The 19,125-nt window shown below is 33.9% G+C and overlaps 5 protein-coding genes and 1 non-coding gene across 11 annotated transcripts; 3 read left to right on the top strand and 3 right to left on the bottom strand.

The window, feature by feature from the left end:
- Positions 1-2,826: 2,826 nt before the first annotated feature.
- LOC147535291 (Sugar isomerase (SIS) family protein) lies at positions 2,827-3,589 on the bottom strand. Its single transcript, XM_086650898.1, has one exon. It carries the CDS (start codon positions 3,482-3,484, stop codon positions 2,849-2,851), a length of 636 nt encoding a protein of 211 aa, XP_086507024.1. The 5' UTR covers positions 3,485-3,589; the 3' UTR covers positions 2,827-2,848.
- An 896-nt stretch (positions 3,590-4,485) lies between these two features.
- On the top strand, positions 4,486-7,831 carry LOC147535290 (uncharacterized). 6 transcript variants are annotated; one of them, XM_086650259.1, is made up of 6 exons: positions 4,588-4,673; positions 4,868-4,905; positions 6,068-6,123; positions 6,503-6,615; positions 6,712-6,888; positions 7,495-7,831. In XM_086650259.1, the coding sequence occupies exons 3-6, from the start codon at positions 6,119-6,121 to the stop codon at positions 7,725-7,727; spliced, it is 528 nt and encodes a 175-aa protein (XP_086506385.1). In that variant the 5' UTR covers positions 4,588-4,673; positions 4,868-4,905; positions 6,068-6,118; the 3' UTR covers positions 7,728-7,831. The 6 variants fall into 6 exon arrangements, with proteins under 6 accessions (XP_086506383.1, XP_086506386.1, XP_086506385.1 ...); XM_086650255.1 differs by having other exon boundaries at positions 7,483-7,831; XM_086650257.1 differs by lacking the exon at positions 4,868-4,905 and having other exon boundaries at positions 4,486-4,673; positions 7,483-7,831.
- A 109-nt stretch (positions 7,832-7,940) lies between these two features.
- LOC147535289 (putative cyclin-A3-1) lies at positions 7,941-9,468 on the bottom strand. Its single transcript, XM_086650253.1, has 2 exons — positions 9,084-9,468; positions 7,941-8,830 (listed from the first exon to the last, which is right to left on the bottom strand). The coding sequence occupies exons 1-2, from the start codon at positions 9,393-9,395 to the stop codon at positions 8,057-8,059; spliced, it is 1,086 nt and encodes a 361-aa protein (XP_086506379.1). The 5' UTR covers positions 9,396-9,468; the 3' UTR covers positions 7,941-8,056.
- Positions 9,469-9,603: 135 nt separating this feature from the next.
- Positions 9,604-9,677, top strand: TRNAV-AAC (transfer RNA valine (anticodon AAC)). Its single transcript has one exon. It is a non-coding gene; the product is annotated as a tRNA-Val (tRNA).
- Positions 9,678-12,518: 2,841 nt separating this feature from the next.
- LOC147535287 (uncharacterized) lies at positions 12,519-13,970 on the bottom strand. The gene is made up of 3 exons (XM_086648374.1): positions 13,612-13,970; positions 13,419-13,501; positions 12,519-12,725 (listed from the first exon to the last, which is right to left on the bottom strand). The coding sequence occupies exons 1-3, from the start codon at positions 13,829-13,831 to the stop codon at positions 12,669-12,671; spliced, it is 360 nt and encodes a 119-aa protein (XP_086504500.1). The 5' UTR covers positions 13,832-13,970; the 3' UTR covers positions 12,519-12,668.
- A 2,341-nt stretch (positions 13,971-16,311) lies between these two features.
- On the top strand, positions 16,312-17,922 carry LOC147535286 (transmembrane protein 161AB protein). Its single transcript, XM_086648674.1, has one exon. The coding sequence runs from the start codon at positions 16,399-16,401 to the stop codon at positions 17,851-17,853; it is 1,455 nt and encodes a 484-aa protein (XP_086504800.1). The 5' UTR covers positions 16,312-16,398; the 3' UTR covers positions 17,854-17,922.
- Positions 17,923-19,125: the final 1,203 nt, after the last annotated feature.

The following is a 19,125-nucleotide window of genomic DNA, read 5'->3' as shown; positions in this document are numbered from 1 at the left end:
AGACTTGTTCCCCAATGAAACACCCCACAAACATTATATCATCTAGGAGCCTAAGATTTGTGGTGTATCTTGTTTTCTTTCTTGACGTAATTATGTTCACATCAATGATTATTAAGAGAAGTTATGATGGTCGTAGACTTTCTAACCATGAATCTTTGAGGAAACTTTTCGACAACTTTTAATTTTTCAACATATCAAAAGAAAATTTGGATAACTTTTTATATTGTTCAAACATTTCTTCTAAAGTTAATGGATGCTTAGGAACATCATTGTGTTGATAAAATTCAATACTCAAGTTTTTAAGGAGACCTCTCATCAAAAAAAAGTTTTTAAGGAGACCTCTTTTGTGAATATAAAGTTAAAATACCTATCACGTGAGGCTAACTCTGATACCATATAAAGTTTTTGGTCATCAAACTCAATGAGACCATTCTCCTATGTGGGACTATTCTCGCATATATTTATTAAAACTTTGTCTCAATACTTCTACAAATCTTTCTTTCCATTAGTTTGTTCTACCTAACCATCCTGAAGTTTAGTTTGATAGTTCTTCCTACGTCTTTTCTTTGTGTACTTTTTGTCTTCATTAAACATGATCAAGTTGAGTATGGGTAATTCTATCTGCAATCCAAGCGAGAGAACCGCGCTTCTTAACTTCAAGCATGATTTAATAGATCGTTTAGATTATCTCTCTACTTGGGTTGGTAAAGATTGTTGTAGCAAGAAGAAAATCGAAAGTAATGTCGTTCCACTAGAACTTGAAGGATTTGACTTGAGCGGTGAACTAAATCCTTCTCCATTGGAGTTGAAACACTTGAATTACTTAAACTTATGTGCTAACAGTTTCATAAAGATCCAATTACCAACTTTCTTGGGTAAACTTAAAACTTCATAGTTTAAGGCATCTTGATCTTGGACATTTTAGTTTATTGGCAAGATTCCACCTCAACTAGGTAATCTTTCGCGTCTAAATCACCTTGATTTGAGTGGTAATGAGTTGGAAGGAGAAATACCAATAACCTTGGGAAATCTTTGCAACTTGAAGATATTAAGTTTGTCTAATAACAAGTTAAGAGCATCTCCAATGCAAAACTCAAAAAAAACCTCTATTCATCGTATGTGTCAATTTCTATTTGAGATTCTCACTCCTGGGTGGCGTTAATAGAGATTCTCAATTTTTTTTTAGTCTCCAATGCAAAACTCTAAACTTATCTTATTTACTTATGTGGCATAGTTATTTTTGTAAATAAATAATTAGTTAGTATTTTAGAAAATATAGAAGACTCAATTTCTATTAGTTGAAAATCAAATATTGATGAGTTGGACAATTAGACATATCTCAAGAGGACACTCTAGAAATAGAGTGTCATCTTGAGATATCTCTATTCCACCCTTCACACATCATCTTAGAGATCCAAATAGAGTGTTGCATTGGAGATGAGTTTTAAGAAGAAACTCTAAAAATCCTAGGTGGCACTCAGAGTTTCTAAGATTGAGTTTTGCATTGGAGATGCTCTAAATGGGTCTTAATTTGCTGCCCGAAAATATATGGCATCTTTCGAATTTAGAAGAATTGGTAATTTCTACATATTAGAAAGAGTTGTTGTGACTGAAGCTCACTTCGCCAATCTCACAAGACTGAAAGTATTAGATGTTGATTCTTTGGTTTTAATTAAACGTGAGCTGTGAATGGGTTCCTCCTTTTCAACTCCTACAAGCGTCTTTGAGAAATTGTTCAGTAGGATATCAATTTCCTGAATGGTCACGGACGCAAAAAAGACCTTGTGGAAGTAGACATATCGAATGCACGATTATCTGGTTTAGTTCCTAGTTGGTTTTGGAACATTACTTCCCAATTACACTATTTCAATATATCACACAATCAACTTGAAGGGGACTTATCAAATGTGTTCTTGAGAAATTTACTTGAACTCAAACAGATTTACAGGTATCTCGCCACTTATATTTTCTCGTGTCGAGACAGGTGATCTATCAAAAAATGACCTTTCGGGGCCAATAGCTGGTTTAGCATGTAACTCCACAAAAGATCTGAATTACTTACGAGTTCTCGATCTTTTGGAAAATAACCTATCTGGACAACTTCTTGATTTTTGGTTTTACTCGACATGGTTGGCTCAAATAAATCACCAAAACAACAATATAATAGGGAGGAGTCAAAGTTCAACGGGCTATCTAGGACTACTTTGCGAGTTGCATTTGCAAAAGAATACTTTTTATAGAAAATTGCCTTACTCTATGCAAAATTGTATTAAATTTCTCCCACTACCTTCAAATAAGTTTCATGGAAGAATTCCTTGAGAACTTTGTAATTTTATTGAAATGGGTTCCGAACGATTCCCACATTTTACCAATTTTAGCTATGTTAATAACAAATTGCAAATAGAACTTGAGGCAAATGTCAAGAATTGGTGTATGGCCCAGGTAAGTTTGACCTTGTTGTCTATATCGACCTTTCGAACAACTATATGTATGGAGAGGTCCCAAAAGAAATAACATATCTCTGCGGACCGCAAATTTTGAACTTATCTGATTCAAATCACTGTAGGCAGAAATCCATCGTGGCTTCCCATGATTATAGCTTCTGTGGATACGAGTCGAAAGCTCCAATGGTCAGAAGCCACCTCGGGTTCTGTGTAGAGTCCGGTTGCCAGGTTTTATAAAAGGCGATTACAATTTATATGAAACATCAGAACCTCGAATCATGAGAAGCCACACTTAGATTTCTGCGCCGGAGTCTGTCCAAAATGGCATGTTCAACATTTTTCATTTAACAAAGAAACAACCATTAATGAAGATAGAAGAATGTGAAACAATCAAAATTCATTTTTCATTCAAGATTAGTATGACGAGATCGAATAGTATGTGGAGATTGACCTAGAATTTCACCTAATTCAAAAACCACCATTTCAAACAACACAAACATTGCTCCTTCATAAACACTCCCCATCGGAAGCAACTCTCTCTTATTCTTACTCCCTTCTTCTTCTTCTGCCATCGTTCTTGCCGGAATATACCCAACTGCGGTAGCAAACCGGGTAGCCGACCCAGACTCGGGTTGTGCAGTAAAAAGTAGTACTCGAGCTCCATTAGATCTTGCTACACCACAAATAGCATCGACGGTGGAGAAACCACCAGGACCAGCGGAGGTGATGAGGAGATCGTCGGAGGAAGAGATTGGTGGTGTTGTCATATCTCCGACGCAATAAGCGGCGATGCCGAGGTGGGTCAGACGCATACAGAGAGCTTTTAGCATTAAACCTTCACGACCGACGCCATGAGTGAATATTCGACCGTTTTTGTTCACGGTGGAGATGATTTCGTCGACGGCGATTGAAAGTGGTGATGGGTGGTTTTGAGGTGTTGATGAATCTTGGGTGAAAATGGAACTTATTTTATTGCAAATTTCTAAAGCCATTGATGACATAGAAGAAGAAGAGGTGGTCTTTTGGTTGTGTTCTTCCATTAGTGTGTGGAAGTTCTTAGTGTGGTGTTTTTAGGTCTTATCTTCTTTTTTCCCAACCATCACCTTATGATATACAATCATGTTATGAAGTACTTTATGATATTTTTGGGGGTAAAAGTGGGAATGGGACCAATCGATAGGTATATTTTCCGTGATAGACTAAACGGCTCTAATACTACGTCCAACCACGTAACCTGGCTGAAATTCGGTCAGGATTATGGTCGGGCATAAAATCATTAATCTAGATAAAAAAAACTCATTTTAACAATATTTACATGTGTAAACATTTGCTATATTATTCATATCCGACTTTCTCTTTTAATTTTGTCTTAAGTTCTTGTAGGTCGCTGGATTTGGCTCCTTCTCTCATTTGCTCAATAACTCTCTCTTACACCTAAACTACAGATTTGATCGACTCGAATTTATATTGAGAAGGTTGAAAGAAAAGAACAAGCTACACACCATAGAGTCCACACTACATACCCCGTACATAACAAAAAAAATTTAGTATTATCCGATTGAAACTGATAAAATTTTAACAAGAATTTGATACGTTGACGGATACCCTAACAGATATCTAGTACTCGACTTTAATAAATGATTGATTTATATTTCCGCAAATATTGGAGTCTCCACTACTTAGATAGTAATGTAGATTTTTGAAATGTCAACCGTAAAAATTACAAATAATAAATTCTAAAGATACCAAGTACACACTCTTGTCCAATGATACTTGCAATTCATTTAAACTTTTGGTTATGGATCTTTGTATCGTAAAAAAATCAAAACATTAACTCCCATCTCAGGTAATATCTTTTAAGGTCTCTAGTAGTCAAATTTTATAAGAGAATTGTGAAGAAAGTTGGCGCTAGTGTTATTCAAAAAAAAAATCTTTTATGACAAGGTCATCTGAATATTTTCGATAAAGTAGAGACTAAGCGGGAACCTGATCACAAAATAAGGGCATATAAGAAACAACTCCCTAAGATTACCCATCTTTCAAGGTCCAAAGTACCCATTATTCTTTAATGGTTATTTAGTGGATCGGTTCTACCAAAATACAGTATTACGGGCGATCTTATCCATTAAATTTCTTATATATATATATATATAGTGAAGCGTGTATGATATCGATTTCTCTTCTGTGCGTCCCAATTCGTTCCCTTCTTCCTCGCTCTAGCCTCTAGGGGTATGTAAACCTCCCCTTCTCCATCATATCATTTTCTCTGTTCTTATGATCTATGTAAATTATCTCTGTTCATTTTTAATTTACCCTTTTTCAGATTTTGTGTTCAAATACAAATATAGAGTTTGGGTAAACGATCAATTTGTTTAGTTTCTGGGTTTTTGTTACTATTTTGATTTTGGGTTCTAATTTTTTAGTATTTTGAAGCTTGGGATTTCAAGCTCTTAGTTATCAGGTATTTCAAGTTTCAAGAACAAATAAAAGTTGGTTTCAATTTATTCCATGTTCATCTTGTTGGGCTTTAGGCCTCTTTCATTTCTTGATATAAATTAGGTTGTTATCATGCTTATCACATCTTGATAATGTATCAATGCCTTGTAACAACAACTATTGTAGAAAATAGTCGGTCTCTAAAAAAAAATTATTCCATTTTCCATGATTAACTTAATGAAGAAAAGGATAATTTCTTTTTCATTTTTTATGATTTGGGTTTGATTCCTAGTAATTGAATTCATAATATTTTGTGGGTATTTATACTATCTTGGTTTTGATGATACATTCATGTTTAACGAGTAAAGACCTAGAATTCGAAATGTCATGCTAAGAAATGGAAAATGGACGTTCATGTTTTGATAGAATATGAAATTTGGGTTAAGGTTGGTCTTTTGAATTTTGATTTGGATTTGTTTCTAAGCAAGGAATGAAACTTCAGTATTGGTGGAAATTTCGGTAGACATGGAAATGTTTGGACCGAAATATTTCGAAATTCATTTCTTTGACGAGGCATTGTTAAGAGATATCTGGTTAAATTTGGGTTTCGGTGGAAATAAGCATAGAAACGGAAATATTTCAAAGTTTAATTCCTTGCTTTTAAGTTGTGAAGATATTGGTTCTTAAGAAGTTAATGTCATCATCCCATTCTGATGTTATTTTTATGTCTTGTCTTAGATTCTAACAAGGGATGCTAAAATTACTGACAAACCGAATAATTATTATTTTCTTGTAGATACACGGGTGATGTTCTTAATTCCCTTATGGTTCATTATTCATCAACCAATTTTATCCCGAAACAGTCCACCCTTGTATAGCTTCTAATATTGTTTTAAGGACTCGTAATCAGATGTAAAATAGTTTTTCTTTATCATGAATCAAGCGATCCCTTATTTCATTTGGCCACTTCCTTAGAAGTTAGAATTCAAGTTGTTTGGGCCCCTTTGTTTTTGTTCATATGTTTCACTTGGTCATGAAATCATCTCTTCTACTAGATTGTTTTCACTTTCGACGGCTTATATCCAGCTTTGCTTAAAATTGTTGTTGTCAAAATGTTGACATTTGAAAATACTTAGAACTTGTATGTATGATCATGCCGTCTGACTTGCTCTTTTTCCGCTGGCTAGGCTCATCGGAGAATTGCTTGGGATATTTGAAATTTGTAAAGAGCTACTATTATGAGGTACTACTCATTACATATACTTTGAAATTCTATTATGAGCTATCTATTTCTTTCCTTTTTCATATGCGACTATTTCAACTTTTCGATTTTATTTTTATACAACTAGTATTCCCATCTATGTGTTCTGTAGTTGAAAGTTCCTATGGAATTCATTCACTCATTGCTATTGTTAGTTTGTACGTATGGAATTGCACTTACCGTTCTTTTATCTAAATTGTTGATTTGAAACCGACACAAACGATATCGACTAAGAAATATTAGGTCTTCTGTATAAGGTGTACTGTATTTTATATTTTTGTTACCTTAGGATATGTAGCTTACTGTCTCCTAACTATTTGAAAATTCGTGTGTTTCAAATTCATCTCTTGTTGATGATTAGAGGAAGAGTGAGATGGGACGAGGCTAACTTGGACGAAATCGAGTCAAATAAACCTGTGAGACAGAAAATCACAGAACCCAAAACACCATACCATCCAATGATTGACGAGGATGGTATGTCATACAATTTGTTATTTTTTGGGGTATCTGTTCTTTTATCAGATAACATAGATATGGTTATAGTAAAGGGTAATTTTCTTAATCTTGCAGGTTCTTCCTCTCCTCTAAGAGGTATGAACGAAAGCTCTGGTGATGCTGTACATGCAGAAGCTATACGAAATGCTTTGAACGGTGTCGCTTCTTCAAGTACAAACCACTCTAAACACTCTGGAGGATGGACTTCTTCTGAAGATGAAGCAGACGCCATGGATCAAGATGATGCTGAAGGTACTTCAAATTCTATAAAAACGGAAAATCAGATTTCTGTATGTTATTTTAGGGCAAATCTGCGAAGGCCCTTTAGTTTTATGACCACCATTAGACCTTTTGACCTAGTTGGTCCCTAATTTGGCTTGTAGATATTTCGACCCCTAAACCAACTGTTAAGTTACTTTTGTTTTCATTTTAAATTTGTAGTACGTGTAATTGCTTTCTTCCTCTCTCTTTCTCTAACCGTCTTATATCTCTTTAAATCTTCTTGAACTTCCATTAATGGGAAACAAGTATAGGATCAAGCAACTAACATCAAAGTCAAGTCTAGGGCAAAAACAACTGGTATATGGTAGATGAGACAAAAATAGATCAAATTGAGACGATATATTTATACTTATTTCTCTTAGTTAGCCTTATCCCACACCCGAAACTCATTCTTCGAAATATAAAAACTACATAATATTATGTACTGGAAAGCTTTCTCATTGGGCCAAGGGTAAATTTTCTTTACCAATCAAGTGACAGTACATGCTTAGTTGATTGTCGAGTAATTACGTAATTATAAGCTTTTAACACAGTTTTCTGCCACGTAACTTGATACTTAATCAGATTCTGAATCAGATAGGAGCAAAACCTTCAAGGAGCATAGGAAAAAGCACTACGATGAGTATCGGAAGGTGAAAGAACTCCAACAACAAGAACCGTCCGAAGATGAAGAAGTTGATGAAAACAATGGTGAGAAGGGGAAGCAAGTAAATGGCCATTCTTGTTCATCATTAACAGGTGGTGTTAGAGCGATTTACATTGACGAAAACAGTAAGAATCTTCAACAAGAACCCAAACATCGTCTGTGATTTATGTGGGAAATATGAGAAATGAGCTCTTGTCATTGAAAACCTTTGTTTTAGTAAAACATGACAGCCAGATACTGATAATATCATTATTGGGTTAATTCTCATTTGGCCACGTATTTCTATATTTTGCTCCTATATTTTGACTAGTAGATTGTTTAACTCCCTAACCAGCCGTTAGGTTAGAAATATGTAACATTAATTGCCACTGACGACTTGTTTTAAGATTTGATTTTATTAGAAAGGTAAATGCGTAGAAGAACTCAAATCGTACAAGTTAATTACACAAATAAAACTCAGATACAAATCTAAAGTGGCATCGATTCAATATCTTATTTTCCTCCTTCAACAACATCTTCGAAATAAATCCGAGGAATTTGGGAGGGAGAAACCATAGTTGCTATTTCTTTGAACTTCTCTTGTTTATACTTGTCTCGTATTGATAGCCAAGGGTGATTTTTGAGGTAAAATTGGTGGATTTCTAAGGCACAATCCTTCAAATCAGATGGTTTATAACCCGTAAACATCGAAAGAGTTGAATTCCAAGGATGAATCTCTGGTTTGATTCCGAATTTCGCAAGAAAAACAACAGAAGCAGCAATCAAAGACGGTAAGAACCTAATACAACCATAATCCAGTAAACTTAGCTCTGAAATATAACAACCCAAGAACTCAAATTCCAAATCAAGATATTTGGAATCCTCTTGAGCAACTGCAATGAATCTTCTTAAAAAAGTTTTGATTGTCGGACTACCAATCTCGAAATTCAGACACTCGAGTATTTCTCCCTCCATCTTTATCATCTCTTCTTTACTGCAGCTGTTTTTCGTCAACGTACATAAATCTTCTATTTTGGGAGGTTTGGATACTTCATATTTTGCAGCAATCAAGAAGCAAGAAATACCAAGTAACTGAAGTTTTCGTCGATGGACGACATTTAAAGAGAGAAATCTATCAAGATAAGAGATGGAGAGATAAAGTGTATCGGAAACAAACTTATATTCGTCAACTACTTCTACTAACCAATCCACTAGAATTGCTCTCATATTAGGGTTTATGTCATGCTGAATTTTCGTCATATAATCAGCCATTGGTCTTGTTCTGTTCTGAATTGTGAAAATGATGAACTCAAATAAGAAACCAAATGAAATTATTCAACCATATAATAAACCCATAATCGAAAACTACCCATTAATCCTTATCACATCATAACCCAAAATAGAAGACTTAAAACTAGAAATGAATCAAAACCCATGATTGGAAATTTAAAACTACCCATTAATCCTTGTCAAATTGATTAAAATTTAAATCAAAATCTAGAAATGAATCAAAACCCATGAATAAAAATGAAGTATATACCTCGATAGATCGAAGATAGTCGAAGATATCAGATGCATAATGTGCTGCACAAAATTGTGGGTCATTCGAAACTGCATCAATTTCGACAAATTTCTTTTCTTCCTTCTTCTTCTTCTTCAATTGTGGGTCATTCAGTTTCAGAGGTTCTCCAAGATCTGATTTTGAAATTATCAGAGCATTTTTGAAGTTAGTTAGCTCTCTCAGCACCACTCGTTTCTTTGAAGATCGAAGATTATAATTGGAAGCCGCAGCAATAGCTCTCTTCTTAGCTGCTGCCCGTGTTATCCGCTTGTTAATATCCTGCTCAACCATGTTGGATCTGAAAATTGTAGAGAGAGAAAGAGAGAGAGAGAGAGATGAATTACTGATCCTCTTCCTAGAGAGAAGAATCAATAGTGGCGCCAATATTTGGTTTTAAATATTTTGATTTTCAGTTTTCATTTTTCAGTTTTGGCGGGTTTTGTAAGTCAATTTAAGTATTCAGAGGATGTATAGCATAGTTGGAAATTAAGAAGCAAATGGTTTCGTGGTGTAGTTGGTTATCACGTCAGTCTAACACACTGAAGGTCTCCGGTTCGAACCCGGGCGAAGCCATTTCCTTTTCTTTTCTTTTTTTCTTTTCTTTTTTTATTTTTAAATTTCGATTTTATTCCTTCTAAACACAATGAATGGACAAGAAGAAGCACTCGTCAACATTCACTCTAACAGCGAAGAGATCAAATTTTGATACTTAGCGCGAAACCATTCATTTACTTTTTCTTTTTTACTCCATTTGTTAACTTTTGTTTGTATTCCTTCTATCACAATGAACATGGGTAAGAAACGCTCGTCAATATTTCACTCCCACAAATTTGATACTTGGGGCAGTAGAAATCTATCATTCATAATTTGTGTAATTAAGAGTGTAAATGAATTAGATTTGTTAAAGTATTTATATAGTGTTCCCTAAGATAGTTTGGCGATTATAAGTATTTTCACTAAAAAAGAGATTGTGTCAAAAAAGTGCCGATTAGATATCAATCAAAACCTTGCAACGAAACAAGAAGAAGATATCAATCAAAACAATGGCTTGCACGTACTAGATCTTGCATTCTTGTTATCTAAGTTTTGGCATATATACAATTTGCATTTTGGTATTTGGTTGTTTCTCAAAGATGAAAAGAACTACACAATTTGTGTAACTTAAAAATTATAAAATTCATTTTTTTTATTACGTAGATATTTGTTAAAAGTATGTGCATATATTACAACTCAACCTAGACTATATTGCTTTTAGACCGAAAATTATGACTTTATCATACGATATTAGAATATTAGTAAAAATATCTAAGTTAATCAAGGATGTGATCATAAAGTAAATTTACGAAAAAGCAACTGCACTTTTCATCCCTTGTCAATGTAAAAAAAATCAATTAGTGATCGAGCTCAAAACAATGGCTTGATGTTTCTAATTTTCGTTGTATTTACAATCTGTATTTTAGTATTTGGTTGTTCGTGAAAGATGAAAACTACTAGGAAAATAACTATGCAATACATCTAACCTAACAATTATAAAAGGGAAAACTCATTTTTTGTCGCGTAGATATTTGTTAAAAGAACGTGCATATATCAGAAACTAGACTACATTACTTTTAGACTGAAAATTGTGACTTATTCATACCATATTAGATTATTATTATAATAAAGTATTTAAGTTAATCAAAGATGTCATCATAAAGTAAAAAAAAAAAAGAAATAGTAACACATTAAATTTATAAGAAAGCAAATGCACTTTTCATCCCTTGTCAATATATAAAAGGATTTTTGAGTGAAGGCCCAAAAAATGGAGGGTAAATAAGCATTATCCCCACCTCAAAAAAAAAATGAGAACCCAGTCCAAATTGTCAGGACAACTCACAGTTTTCTGGTTTTTATTTTATTTATCCCTCTTTTACCCCTCCACGGGAAAGTTCTGTGTTTTCTGACAATCTGACGGACGACAGCGAAGCAATTAATTCCCCGTACATGACGTCATGTCAGAGAAACATTCAGATTTTCTGAAAATTCAAAAATGGCGCCATTTTTTGACGAAATTTCAGCCAATTTTTTTGGATCCCTCCCATTATATTTTGTTTCAACTCCTTCTTTCTTCTTATTTATACATCCAAAAATCTTCTTCATCATTCTTATTTTGTTTTTCACATTTTATCTTCTTCATCTCTTTCAATCTCTAAAAACATAAATTTTCTTTTCTTTCTCTCTCTAAAAGTTTTATGTTCTTATTTTTGGATGTTCATCATTCTTTTTTGTTTCACATTTTATCTTCTTCATCTCTTTCAATCTCTAAAAACATCAATTTTCTGTTCTTACTCTCTCTAAAAGTTTTATATTCTCATTTTTGGGTGTTCATCATTCTTATTTTGTTTCACATTTTATCTTCTTCATCTCTTTCAATCTCTAAAAACATTAAAGTTTTCTGTCTTTCTCTCTCTAAAAGTTTTATGTTCTTATTTTTCTTCTTCATCACTCTTATTTGTTTCACATTTTATCTTCTTCATCTCTAAAAACATCGAGGTACATAACCAAATGTCTAGTGCACAGAACCATTTCCGGTACAGAAGAAAATTCCCAGTTCAAAAGTGTCCAGTACTAAACCAAATGGCCAGTACATAGAACAATTCCGGTGCACAAGAAAATTCCCCAGTATAAAAATGTCTAGTACATAACCAAATGGCGAGTACACAGAACAATTCCCGGTACACAAGAAAATTCCCACTACAAAAATTTCTAGTACATAACCAAATGGCTTGTACACAGAACAATTCCCGGCACACAAGAAAATTCCCAGTACAAAAATGTGTAGTACATATCTAAAAAATGACCAGTACACTAAATAGTTCCCGATACACAAAAAAATTTCTTTATACAAATCAATGAAATACTACCAAAAATGAAGAAATTTGTTGAGATTGGAAAGAGATCAGAAATAAATCTGGAAAAAAAGAACGAAATTTGTTGAGATTTGAGAGAGAAATATGTGTGGGAGAAAATAAAAAAGAAATAAGAAATAAATCTGGGAAAAAGAACGAAAATGGCAAGTTGGTAAATTTTGTAATGGCAATTCTGTAATTTCGTGGAAAGTACAAGGTTTAATGTCAGGTGCGTCAGACTATTTTTCAAAAAAATTCGCATTTCCCGGGAATTTTTCGGTGGCAATTTTGTGAATTTATGGAAAGTACACTGTCTGATGGGAGGCGTGTCAGATTATTTGTCAGAAATTTTCGAGTTTCCCGGGAATTTTTCGATGGTCGTTTCGTAAATTTCAAAAAGAAGAAGGGTGTTTCGGAAATTCCACCCCTAGCCTGACTTTTTGGACCTGCCCCTCATTCTTTATCTGCGGTGGGCCTGATACATATTGTTGGGCTGATTTTGGGCCTTTTGCCCAACCCCTCTATATAAAAACATCAATTAGTGATACTAATTAGTAATTACCCTTAAAATAATATCTCATTCAATCAATAATTTTTGTCTACTTTCTCTCTCTCTCTCTTAACCACAGTAGTTGTTGTTATTGGACGGTGGTGGTACAACAACAACCTCTTCAAGTCATTCTCTCTCTGCTTCCTCCTTATCACCTTCTATCTTCTCAATATGTGGGACCACCTGTAAATCAAAATAATATTCTCTTTTAATCATCCAATAGATAACATTTAAAATCTCCTAAAATATCTACAACTTTAATTTTTATATTACTATTAGAAAAAAGACTTAATTATAATATTAATCAAAATTATTCAACCTTAAATATACGATAATTTACTACATTTATTGATAACAATGACTCAGATCCACCAAAGAATTTTCATCCGGATATAGAAAATTCGTTGTATCCAGACTCGGTAGCTTTTCCATATTTTCGTGTACAGACGTTTTACAATGTATCTATCCATCAGAAACTAATTATTTCTAACCTAATAATTTTAACTATGGTTGTCGTCATTCGTAAATATGTACGATTATATTTTTATTCGACGCGGAAAATAATATATATGTTTGCTTCTTGTATCTCAACTCTTTCGCTCGATCGATATACTATTTCTTTTGAACATACTGCAATACGATATCTCGAGACTCGCACACGTTAGGTGGCCCGGGAGGTGTCTACTTTGTGCGTTCATGTTAAAGGACATGAAATATCACCTTGGAGTTAATTACGTAAGCACTTCTCTAGCTAGATAATAGATCCCGCTAATAATATACAGAATAATTAACCCATTCAATATAATGGCCATTAGATATTTTTATACAGACGAAATCAAGCAAGATCTGGATGGTTTAGAAAAAACGTAGTCATACCTGATCATCAGATGAATCGTACGGCTGGGAAGATTTACACGTCAGTATCGTCTTTCGTTCAGAAGTTCTCCTGATATTTAGATCTGTAGTAAAAAAAAAAACAGAGATTAATTAAAACGTTATTTTAAATCATTGTTAACAAGGGTAATACCGTCATTATAAAGCAATAATATAAACTCGGGGGGGACTGTACCTGGAAGATGATGAGTTAGATCGCGAGTAGAATCGGAGCTATCAGGGAGAAATCTATCAAGAGGAAGAAGACGTTGAGAGTTAGGGTTACGATTATGATTTTCAAGCATTGTTCGAACGAATGAATCTTCGATCCAATTAAGAAAGTTAATGTGTTTTTCATTCGTCCATAACTCACTAGCTGATAGATCTTCTATCGTTCTTCCTTCTACATCTGCCATATCCGATGATCACCGGAATACCACTTTTTGTTAATGAAAATACCGCTTTTACAGGAAAAAACGGCAAGAAAATCAGAGAGAAAAAGAGAGAGGTATTGGTAGTAACAGATTATGGGGATGATATGATTTGTGGTTTTATAAGGTGGTTTTTGGTATATCATGCTGAAAGTTGTTCAATAAGTTCTCAAGATATTTTGCTTGGTGTTTTGATATTGTACTACCGGTTTTAATTTTATATTTTGTAGGCCAGATATTGTTTTATTTATTTTTTTATTTTTTTTTACTAGACAAATTAGTTGGAGGATATTATATTAGGATACAAATATCTCACCTAATTTGTTTATGTGACTAATAAAGTTAAAATTCAAACTACAGGCAAACCCGTTGAGTGCTATAGGTACAGATGGTTGATCTGTAGATATTTTTCACGAGAGATATCAGAGTTTGACAAACTAGAGGCAATGTTGTTGACCGCTATATGTACAAATGGTTGATCTATATATACATAGATATTTTTCACGTGAGATATCAGGGTTTGGCAAACAAGAGGCAAACCCGTTGACCGCTATTATCTACAAATGGTTGATCGATAGATATTTTTCACGTGAGATATCAGAATTTGGCAAACGTATAAGAAAACTCATCATAATTCATCACATCTCTTTCTCTAATATAGGAGTATTTTCTTAAAAAAACCATAGCAATGTAAGTACGACAAAATTTGTAAAGTTCGATTATCGATTTGGCATTGACAATTAAAGTCAGATTTGTCGATTGCTTTGATTTTTTATGATTTTTTTTCTTATGTATTCAGTATTCTTAAACGACCCAATTAAACTCTGAATGTCGACAATGATAAATTATAAAACTTAATAAAATCATGATATATTTCTATATTATATATGTTTTGCGAGGATAAAAAAGGAAAAAGAATGGCAAGTTAGTTATCCCCACCTACCTCTCGTGTCAAGAACAAAGAATCCATTTAAAAATTTCTATAAGTGGAAGTTTGCTGACCCGAATAGTTAATATTGGACTAATGGGGGTATGACACGTAGTGAAAAGAATACACAGCTCTTGGAGAAAAGAATCACCTTTATTTTCCCACCATGTGTTTTGATTGTGTTCCCAATTGTGTCAAATACTATCATCAAAATTTTGTATCTTTTTTTTTTGTTGAAATATCAAAATTTTGCATCTGTTCCTCTAAGGCCAAACCAAATACTGTTCACCTTCATTAACTTTATGACTAACCCTTCTGTCCTACTATAGACCCACCCACAAAATTGCTTTATGACCAAGGGGTACATGCGCAAGGGCAATTTTAGGTCGGCACGGGGGCGCCTACAAACAGAAGCCCTGAGAGCAATTTTGAGGTACCCATCCAGAGGCATCCTTAGGTAGCTTGCTTGTATTACCCCATATTCCAGTCCTTGTAAGTGATGAATAGAGTTGTAAATACTCATTGTAGGTTTCATCAACTACTTATCACAGCATTTCGAGTTTCATTATCAATTTTTTCATATGGTTTCGTGGCAGTTCGAATGTTTAGCAACCGAATGATTTCACATGATATGAAATATTTCCATGCAGTAAATGAGCATTTGCTTCAGTTTTCATATGATATAAAATATCTTTGTGCAGTAAATGATCATTTAGTTCACATATTTGTATCTACTTCTTGAGTCTAACAAGTTATGTGTTAAATCTTGCTAGAAGTGGTTTATTCCCTAAATTTATCTCTTTTCTTTTTTTGTTGAAATCCCTAAATTTATGTCATGTAATCAAAGAGCAATATTAAAATAAAAGTTGTGTAGGTGGAAATTAAGGTCAGACCCGATGACCACTAGAAATCTCTACATGAATTTTAGTAGTCTAGTGTCATGCTTATGGCAGTTAATGTGTTTGTCAATTCAAAATGTATTTTCAGGTTATATCCGCACGATGCCTCATTGTGACATAATAAACCGTAAATAACCAATTTAAAACTAAGATTTACGCCATATACTTGTTTGTAATTGTTAATACCTTATGAAGTAGTCAATGCGCGAAGTCCTGAAATTACGTTGATATACTTGCGTTTTCAAATAACTAATAAAAGAGAGACGTATTAAACGCTCGGGAACGTAAGTGTTATTATATATATATGTACGAAATCACAGTTTAAATTTGTTTCAGGGTTTTAAGTTTCTAGGGAATGAATCAAGAACCTCTAAATTTCGGAGTACGTATCCAACCATTACCCCAAATGATGGTGATGGTGGTTCCGTTTTTATTTTTGGAAATTGATTACGATCTTCCATAGTCGTTAGAGTGACATTTTTACATTGCAGATGTGATTTCTGAGTTCTGACTATTTTAAACTTTTACAAGATACCCAAGCCCAAAGCCATGTACTAGCCCAAGCCAAGCTCAAACCCTTACTATCCCAAGCCCACGGCCGTATCGCCTCATATGCCCTTTAGGCTATAGGTAATTTTTCAAGGGCCAGACATAGATTCCTTCTTTCAAACCTAAAATTTCAGATCCAAAATCAGATTACCCATCTTCTCCAGACAAAAGTCAAAATGAACTCTCATCATGAAGTAAATGAAGAAAACACAATGTTATCAACCATTTTCTTCAATTACAAGAATCTCATACTCCAAATCTTATTTTCTCTCACTATAACTTTAATCCTCACTGTTCTTCATCTTCCAATCAGATTCCTTGAAGGTCTCAATACTTATATTCACCCTGAAAATATTGCTAATGACAAATCTCAATCTGGGTTTCGTCCTGCTATTCGTAGACCTAACAACAACAGTGATTCAACTCCTCCAGGGTATCAAAATCTCTCTTCTTCTTCGATTAATGAACAACCTAGAAAGAAAAAATCAAAAGAAAAATTTGAATTTGATGAAAATAATGCACAGATTTTTAGATTACAATTAGTTGATAGTCATTTAGTATCAAGATTATATTATTCTGATTATCAAGATGTTTTCACTTATTCTTTTGTTGGAATTTCATCTATTATTCTTCAACAATTCTTATCACCTGAGAAATCTTCTGGAGTTTTAGTTAATGGATCTTTGGTTCCAGTTTTTTTAGGGTTTTTTGCTCTTCTTAAGGTTTTTGTAGTGATTGGTAAGTTATCATTTGAAAGATCTGCATCTAAGAGGACAGAGAAACAACTTAGTGTGATTTTTGGTGGGTTAGGGTTTCTTTTAGGGTTTTCGATTCTTCATGTTAAGGCTCCTTCAATAATTGATTTCAATTTTGAGTCAATTGATGGATTTGAGAAGTTTACGATTTCTAGTTTAGCTGGTTGTCTTGCTGGATTTCTGTTTATGCCTGCTACAAAAATAGCTAGATCATTTTGGATTGGAACTGATCAACTTCGATGGAATTTATCAATAATTTCTTGTGGGTGGTTTGCAAGATTGCTCCTCTATGTGAATCTCATCATTGGTATATTTACATCATTACTTTGGATCAAACCATTTGCGTCGATTCTTGTTAACATCAACAATGTCGATACTAGAGGAGTGAATTCTAGTGCCAGAAATGGATATAGAGATAGTTTGATTGGGAATGTGGGTATGTTGCAATCGGATTTTGAAAAATTTAGGGTTTATTGTTTGTTGGCATTTGGTTTATCGCAGTTTCTAACACTGAGGATGAACTTACAAATGTATTTGAATGAAGCGGTTTTATGTTGGTATCAAAGATTACATGCTAGTAAAGTACCCGATTTGGATTTCAGTAGAGCAAAAATCTTCTTACATAATTACTTCATGTGTTTAGTAGTCTTGCAGTTTTTCGCACCATCGGCATTGGTTCTTCTCTTACTCGGATTATCTCAGATCGGAGAAGGTAACCTACTTATGAACCTTCCATCTTTATGTAACTTCATACCTTGTTCTTTATTTGTAAAAGAAGTAGCATTGTTTCTAGCTTGGTGGGTTGTTGTCATTTGTGCTATTTTTAGTTCATCAAGTCTTGTACTTTATCGTTCGGGCTTTTTATATGTCTCGTAATTCATACTCTATCTTGTCGAATCAAAATTTTGTTTGATTTTGAATGGGATTTTTTGTTAGTTTGTCGTATATCTGTTTCCTTTCCTTATCTTGTTCGCCGCAGTTTAGTTATATTATGTGAAGTACATTATGCATTTACCTTTTTTAGGTTCTAAGAAATAGTATCCCTTTCGATGAATAAGAACTTAGGTTATTTGGTTGCTCGTCGAGTCTTTTGAGTCTTTCCAGAGGAGAGAAAATATGATACATGCCACATAAATATTTTGAACTATTGATACGATATGGAAGGTCCGCGAGTACTGCACATAGTTTGACATTGCTTAAGAAGACCTTCTTGACCTAGGTTATATATAATCGCAGACTCGCAGCACATATTGAGTAGATGCAGAACTGTGGATGGTTTACGGTAGGTTTATCCGAAGAAAACCCATGTATCATGTGAAATTAGGTAGTAGGATGGCAAGGATGGGTGCCTAAACTAGGGACAATATAGCTGGTGTTGAGTCGGTCGTTAAACCAGCTAGACACTTAAAAAAAAATTTAAGCTGTTATCATTGTTGTATTGAGTCCTATCTTATCAATGAACTGAAAACAACCAATCATTTATTGGTCGTCTACATTAGTAGCCAGTGAATGAAACCCATACCATAAAAGAATATATTATGTTCATGAAGGATTCAGTATCTAAATGACTAAATGATGGTAACCACGAAAATACCACATGTTTTCTGATTGCATAGGGTTAGGCTTCCGTGTCTCTTCCCCTGCGAAAGCAAAAGACTTGCTAAAAGTTTGTAAATAAATGAAAAACATTTTGTTATTCATACAAAGGATTTTGGAAATAGAATTGGTTCCTATGATTGTTAGCTGTAAACTACTTTTTTTTTTGATGTACAATACCATAAATAAAAAGATTCAAACAGCGATGTTTGAGTCTATATGGGTACGGGCAAGTCTATGTGGGTATGGGAGGCCGGACGTTGTTTCTTCCCATCAATGTGTTTTGTAATCTCAAACTCGTTGAACTGCAAATTATCTGTAAAGGTTGAACAACTAAAGACTTATCAAAGTCTCTGTTCATTTGACCCGAAGTAATTCGTTGAGAAGTTTAATTTTTTAATAGAAAATAAAGTGTTGCTGCATGAGTAAACGTTTCTTAAATTAGAACTGTTAATTCTCTTGGGGAAATTACGCTTCAAAAATATTTATGAGAGTTACACTTCTGTTCGATCTTGTCACTCCTTACAAGGAAATGATACTAGCCTAAACTCA

Source organism: Eschscholzia californica, unplaced genomic scaffold, assembly GCF_041429995.1.
Source record: "Eschscholzia californica isolate CP2 unplaced genomic scaffold, dmEscCali1.0.p SCAF_6, whole genome shotgun sequence".
In the NCBI taxonomy this organism is placed as follows: domain Eukaryota; kingdom Viridiplantae; phylum Streptophyta; class Magnoliopsida; order Ranunculales; family Papaveraceae; genus Eschscholzia; species Eschscholzia californica.
This window is presented reverse-complemented; position numbering and strand designations above follow the sequence as displayed.

Coding starts and splice junctions, on each gene's coding strand:
- LOC147535290 (XM_086650254.1), top strand. CDS start 6,495: ATGATTAGAGGAAGAGTGAGATGGGACGAGGCTAACTTGGACGAAATC. Junction 6,616..6,711: donor TCCAATGATTGACGAGGATG/GTATGTCATACA, acceptor TTAATCTTGCAG/GTTCTTCCTCTCCTCTAAGA. Junction 6,889..7,482: donor GGATCAAGATGATGCTGAAG/GTACTTCAAATT, acceptor ATACTTAATCAG/ATTCTGAATCAGATAGGAGC.
- LOC147535289 (XM_086650253.1), bottom strand. CDS start 9,395: ATGGTTGAGCAGGATATTAACAAGCGGATAACACGGGCAGCAGCTAAG. Junction 8,831..9,083: donor ACTATCTTCGATCTATCGAG/GTATATACTTCA, acceptor TTCACAATTCAG/AACAGAACAAGACCAATGGC.
- LOC147535287 (XM_086648374.1), bottom strand. CDS start 13,831: ATGGCAGATGTAGAAGGAAGAACGATAGAAGATCTATCAGCTAGTGAG. Junction 13,502..13,611: donor TCTAACTCATCATCTTCCAG/GTACAGTCCCCC, acceptor TTTTTACTACAG/ATCTAAATATCAGGAGAACT. Junction 12,726..13,418: donor ACGATTCATCTGATGATCAG/GTATGACTACGT, acceptor TTTGATTTACAG/GTGGTCCCACATATTGAGAA.
- LOC147535286 (XM_086648674.1), top strand. CDS start 16,399: ATGAACTCTCATCATGAAGTAAATGAAGAAAACACAATGTTATCAACC.
- LOC147535291 (XM_086650898.1), bottom strand. CDS start 3,484: ATGGAAGAACACAACCAAAAGACCACCTCTTCTTCTTCTATGTCATCA.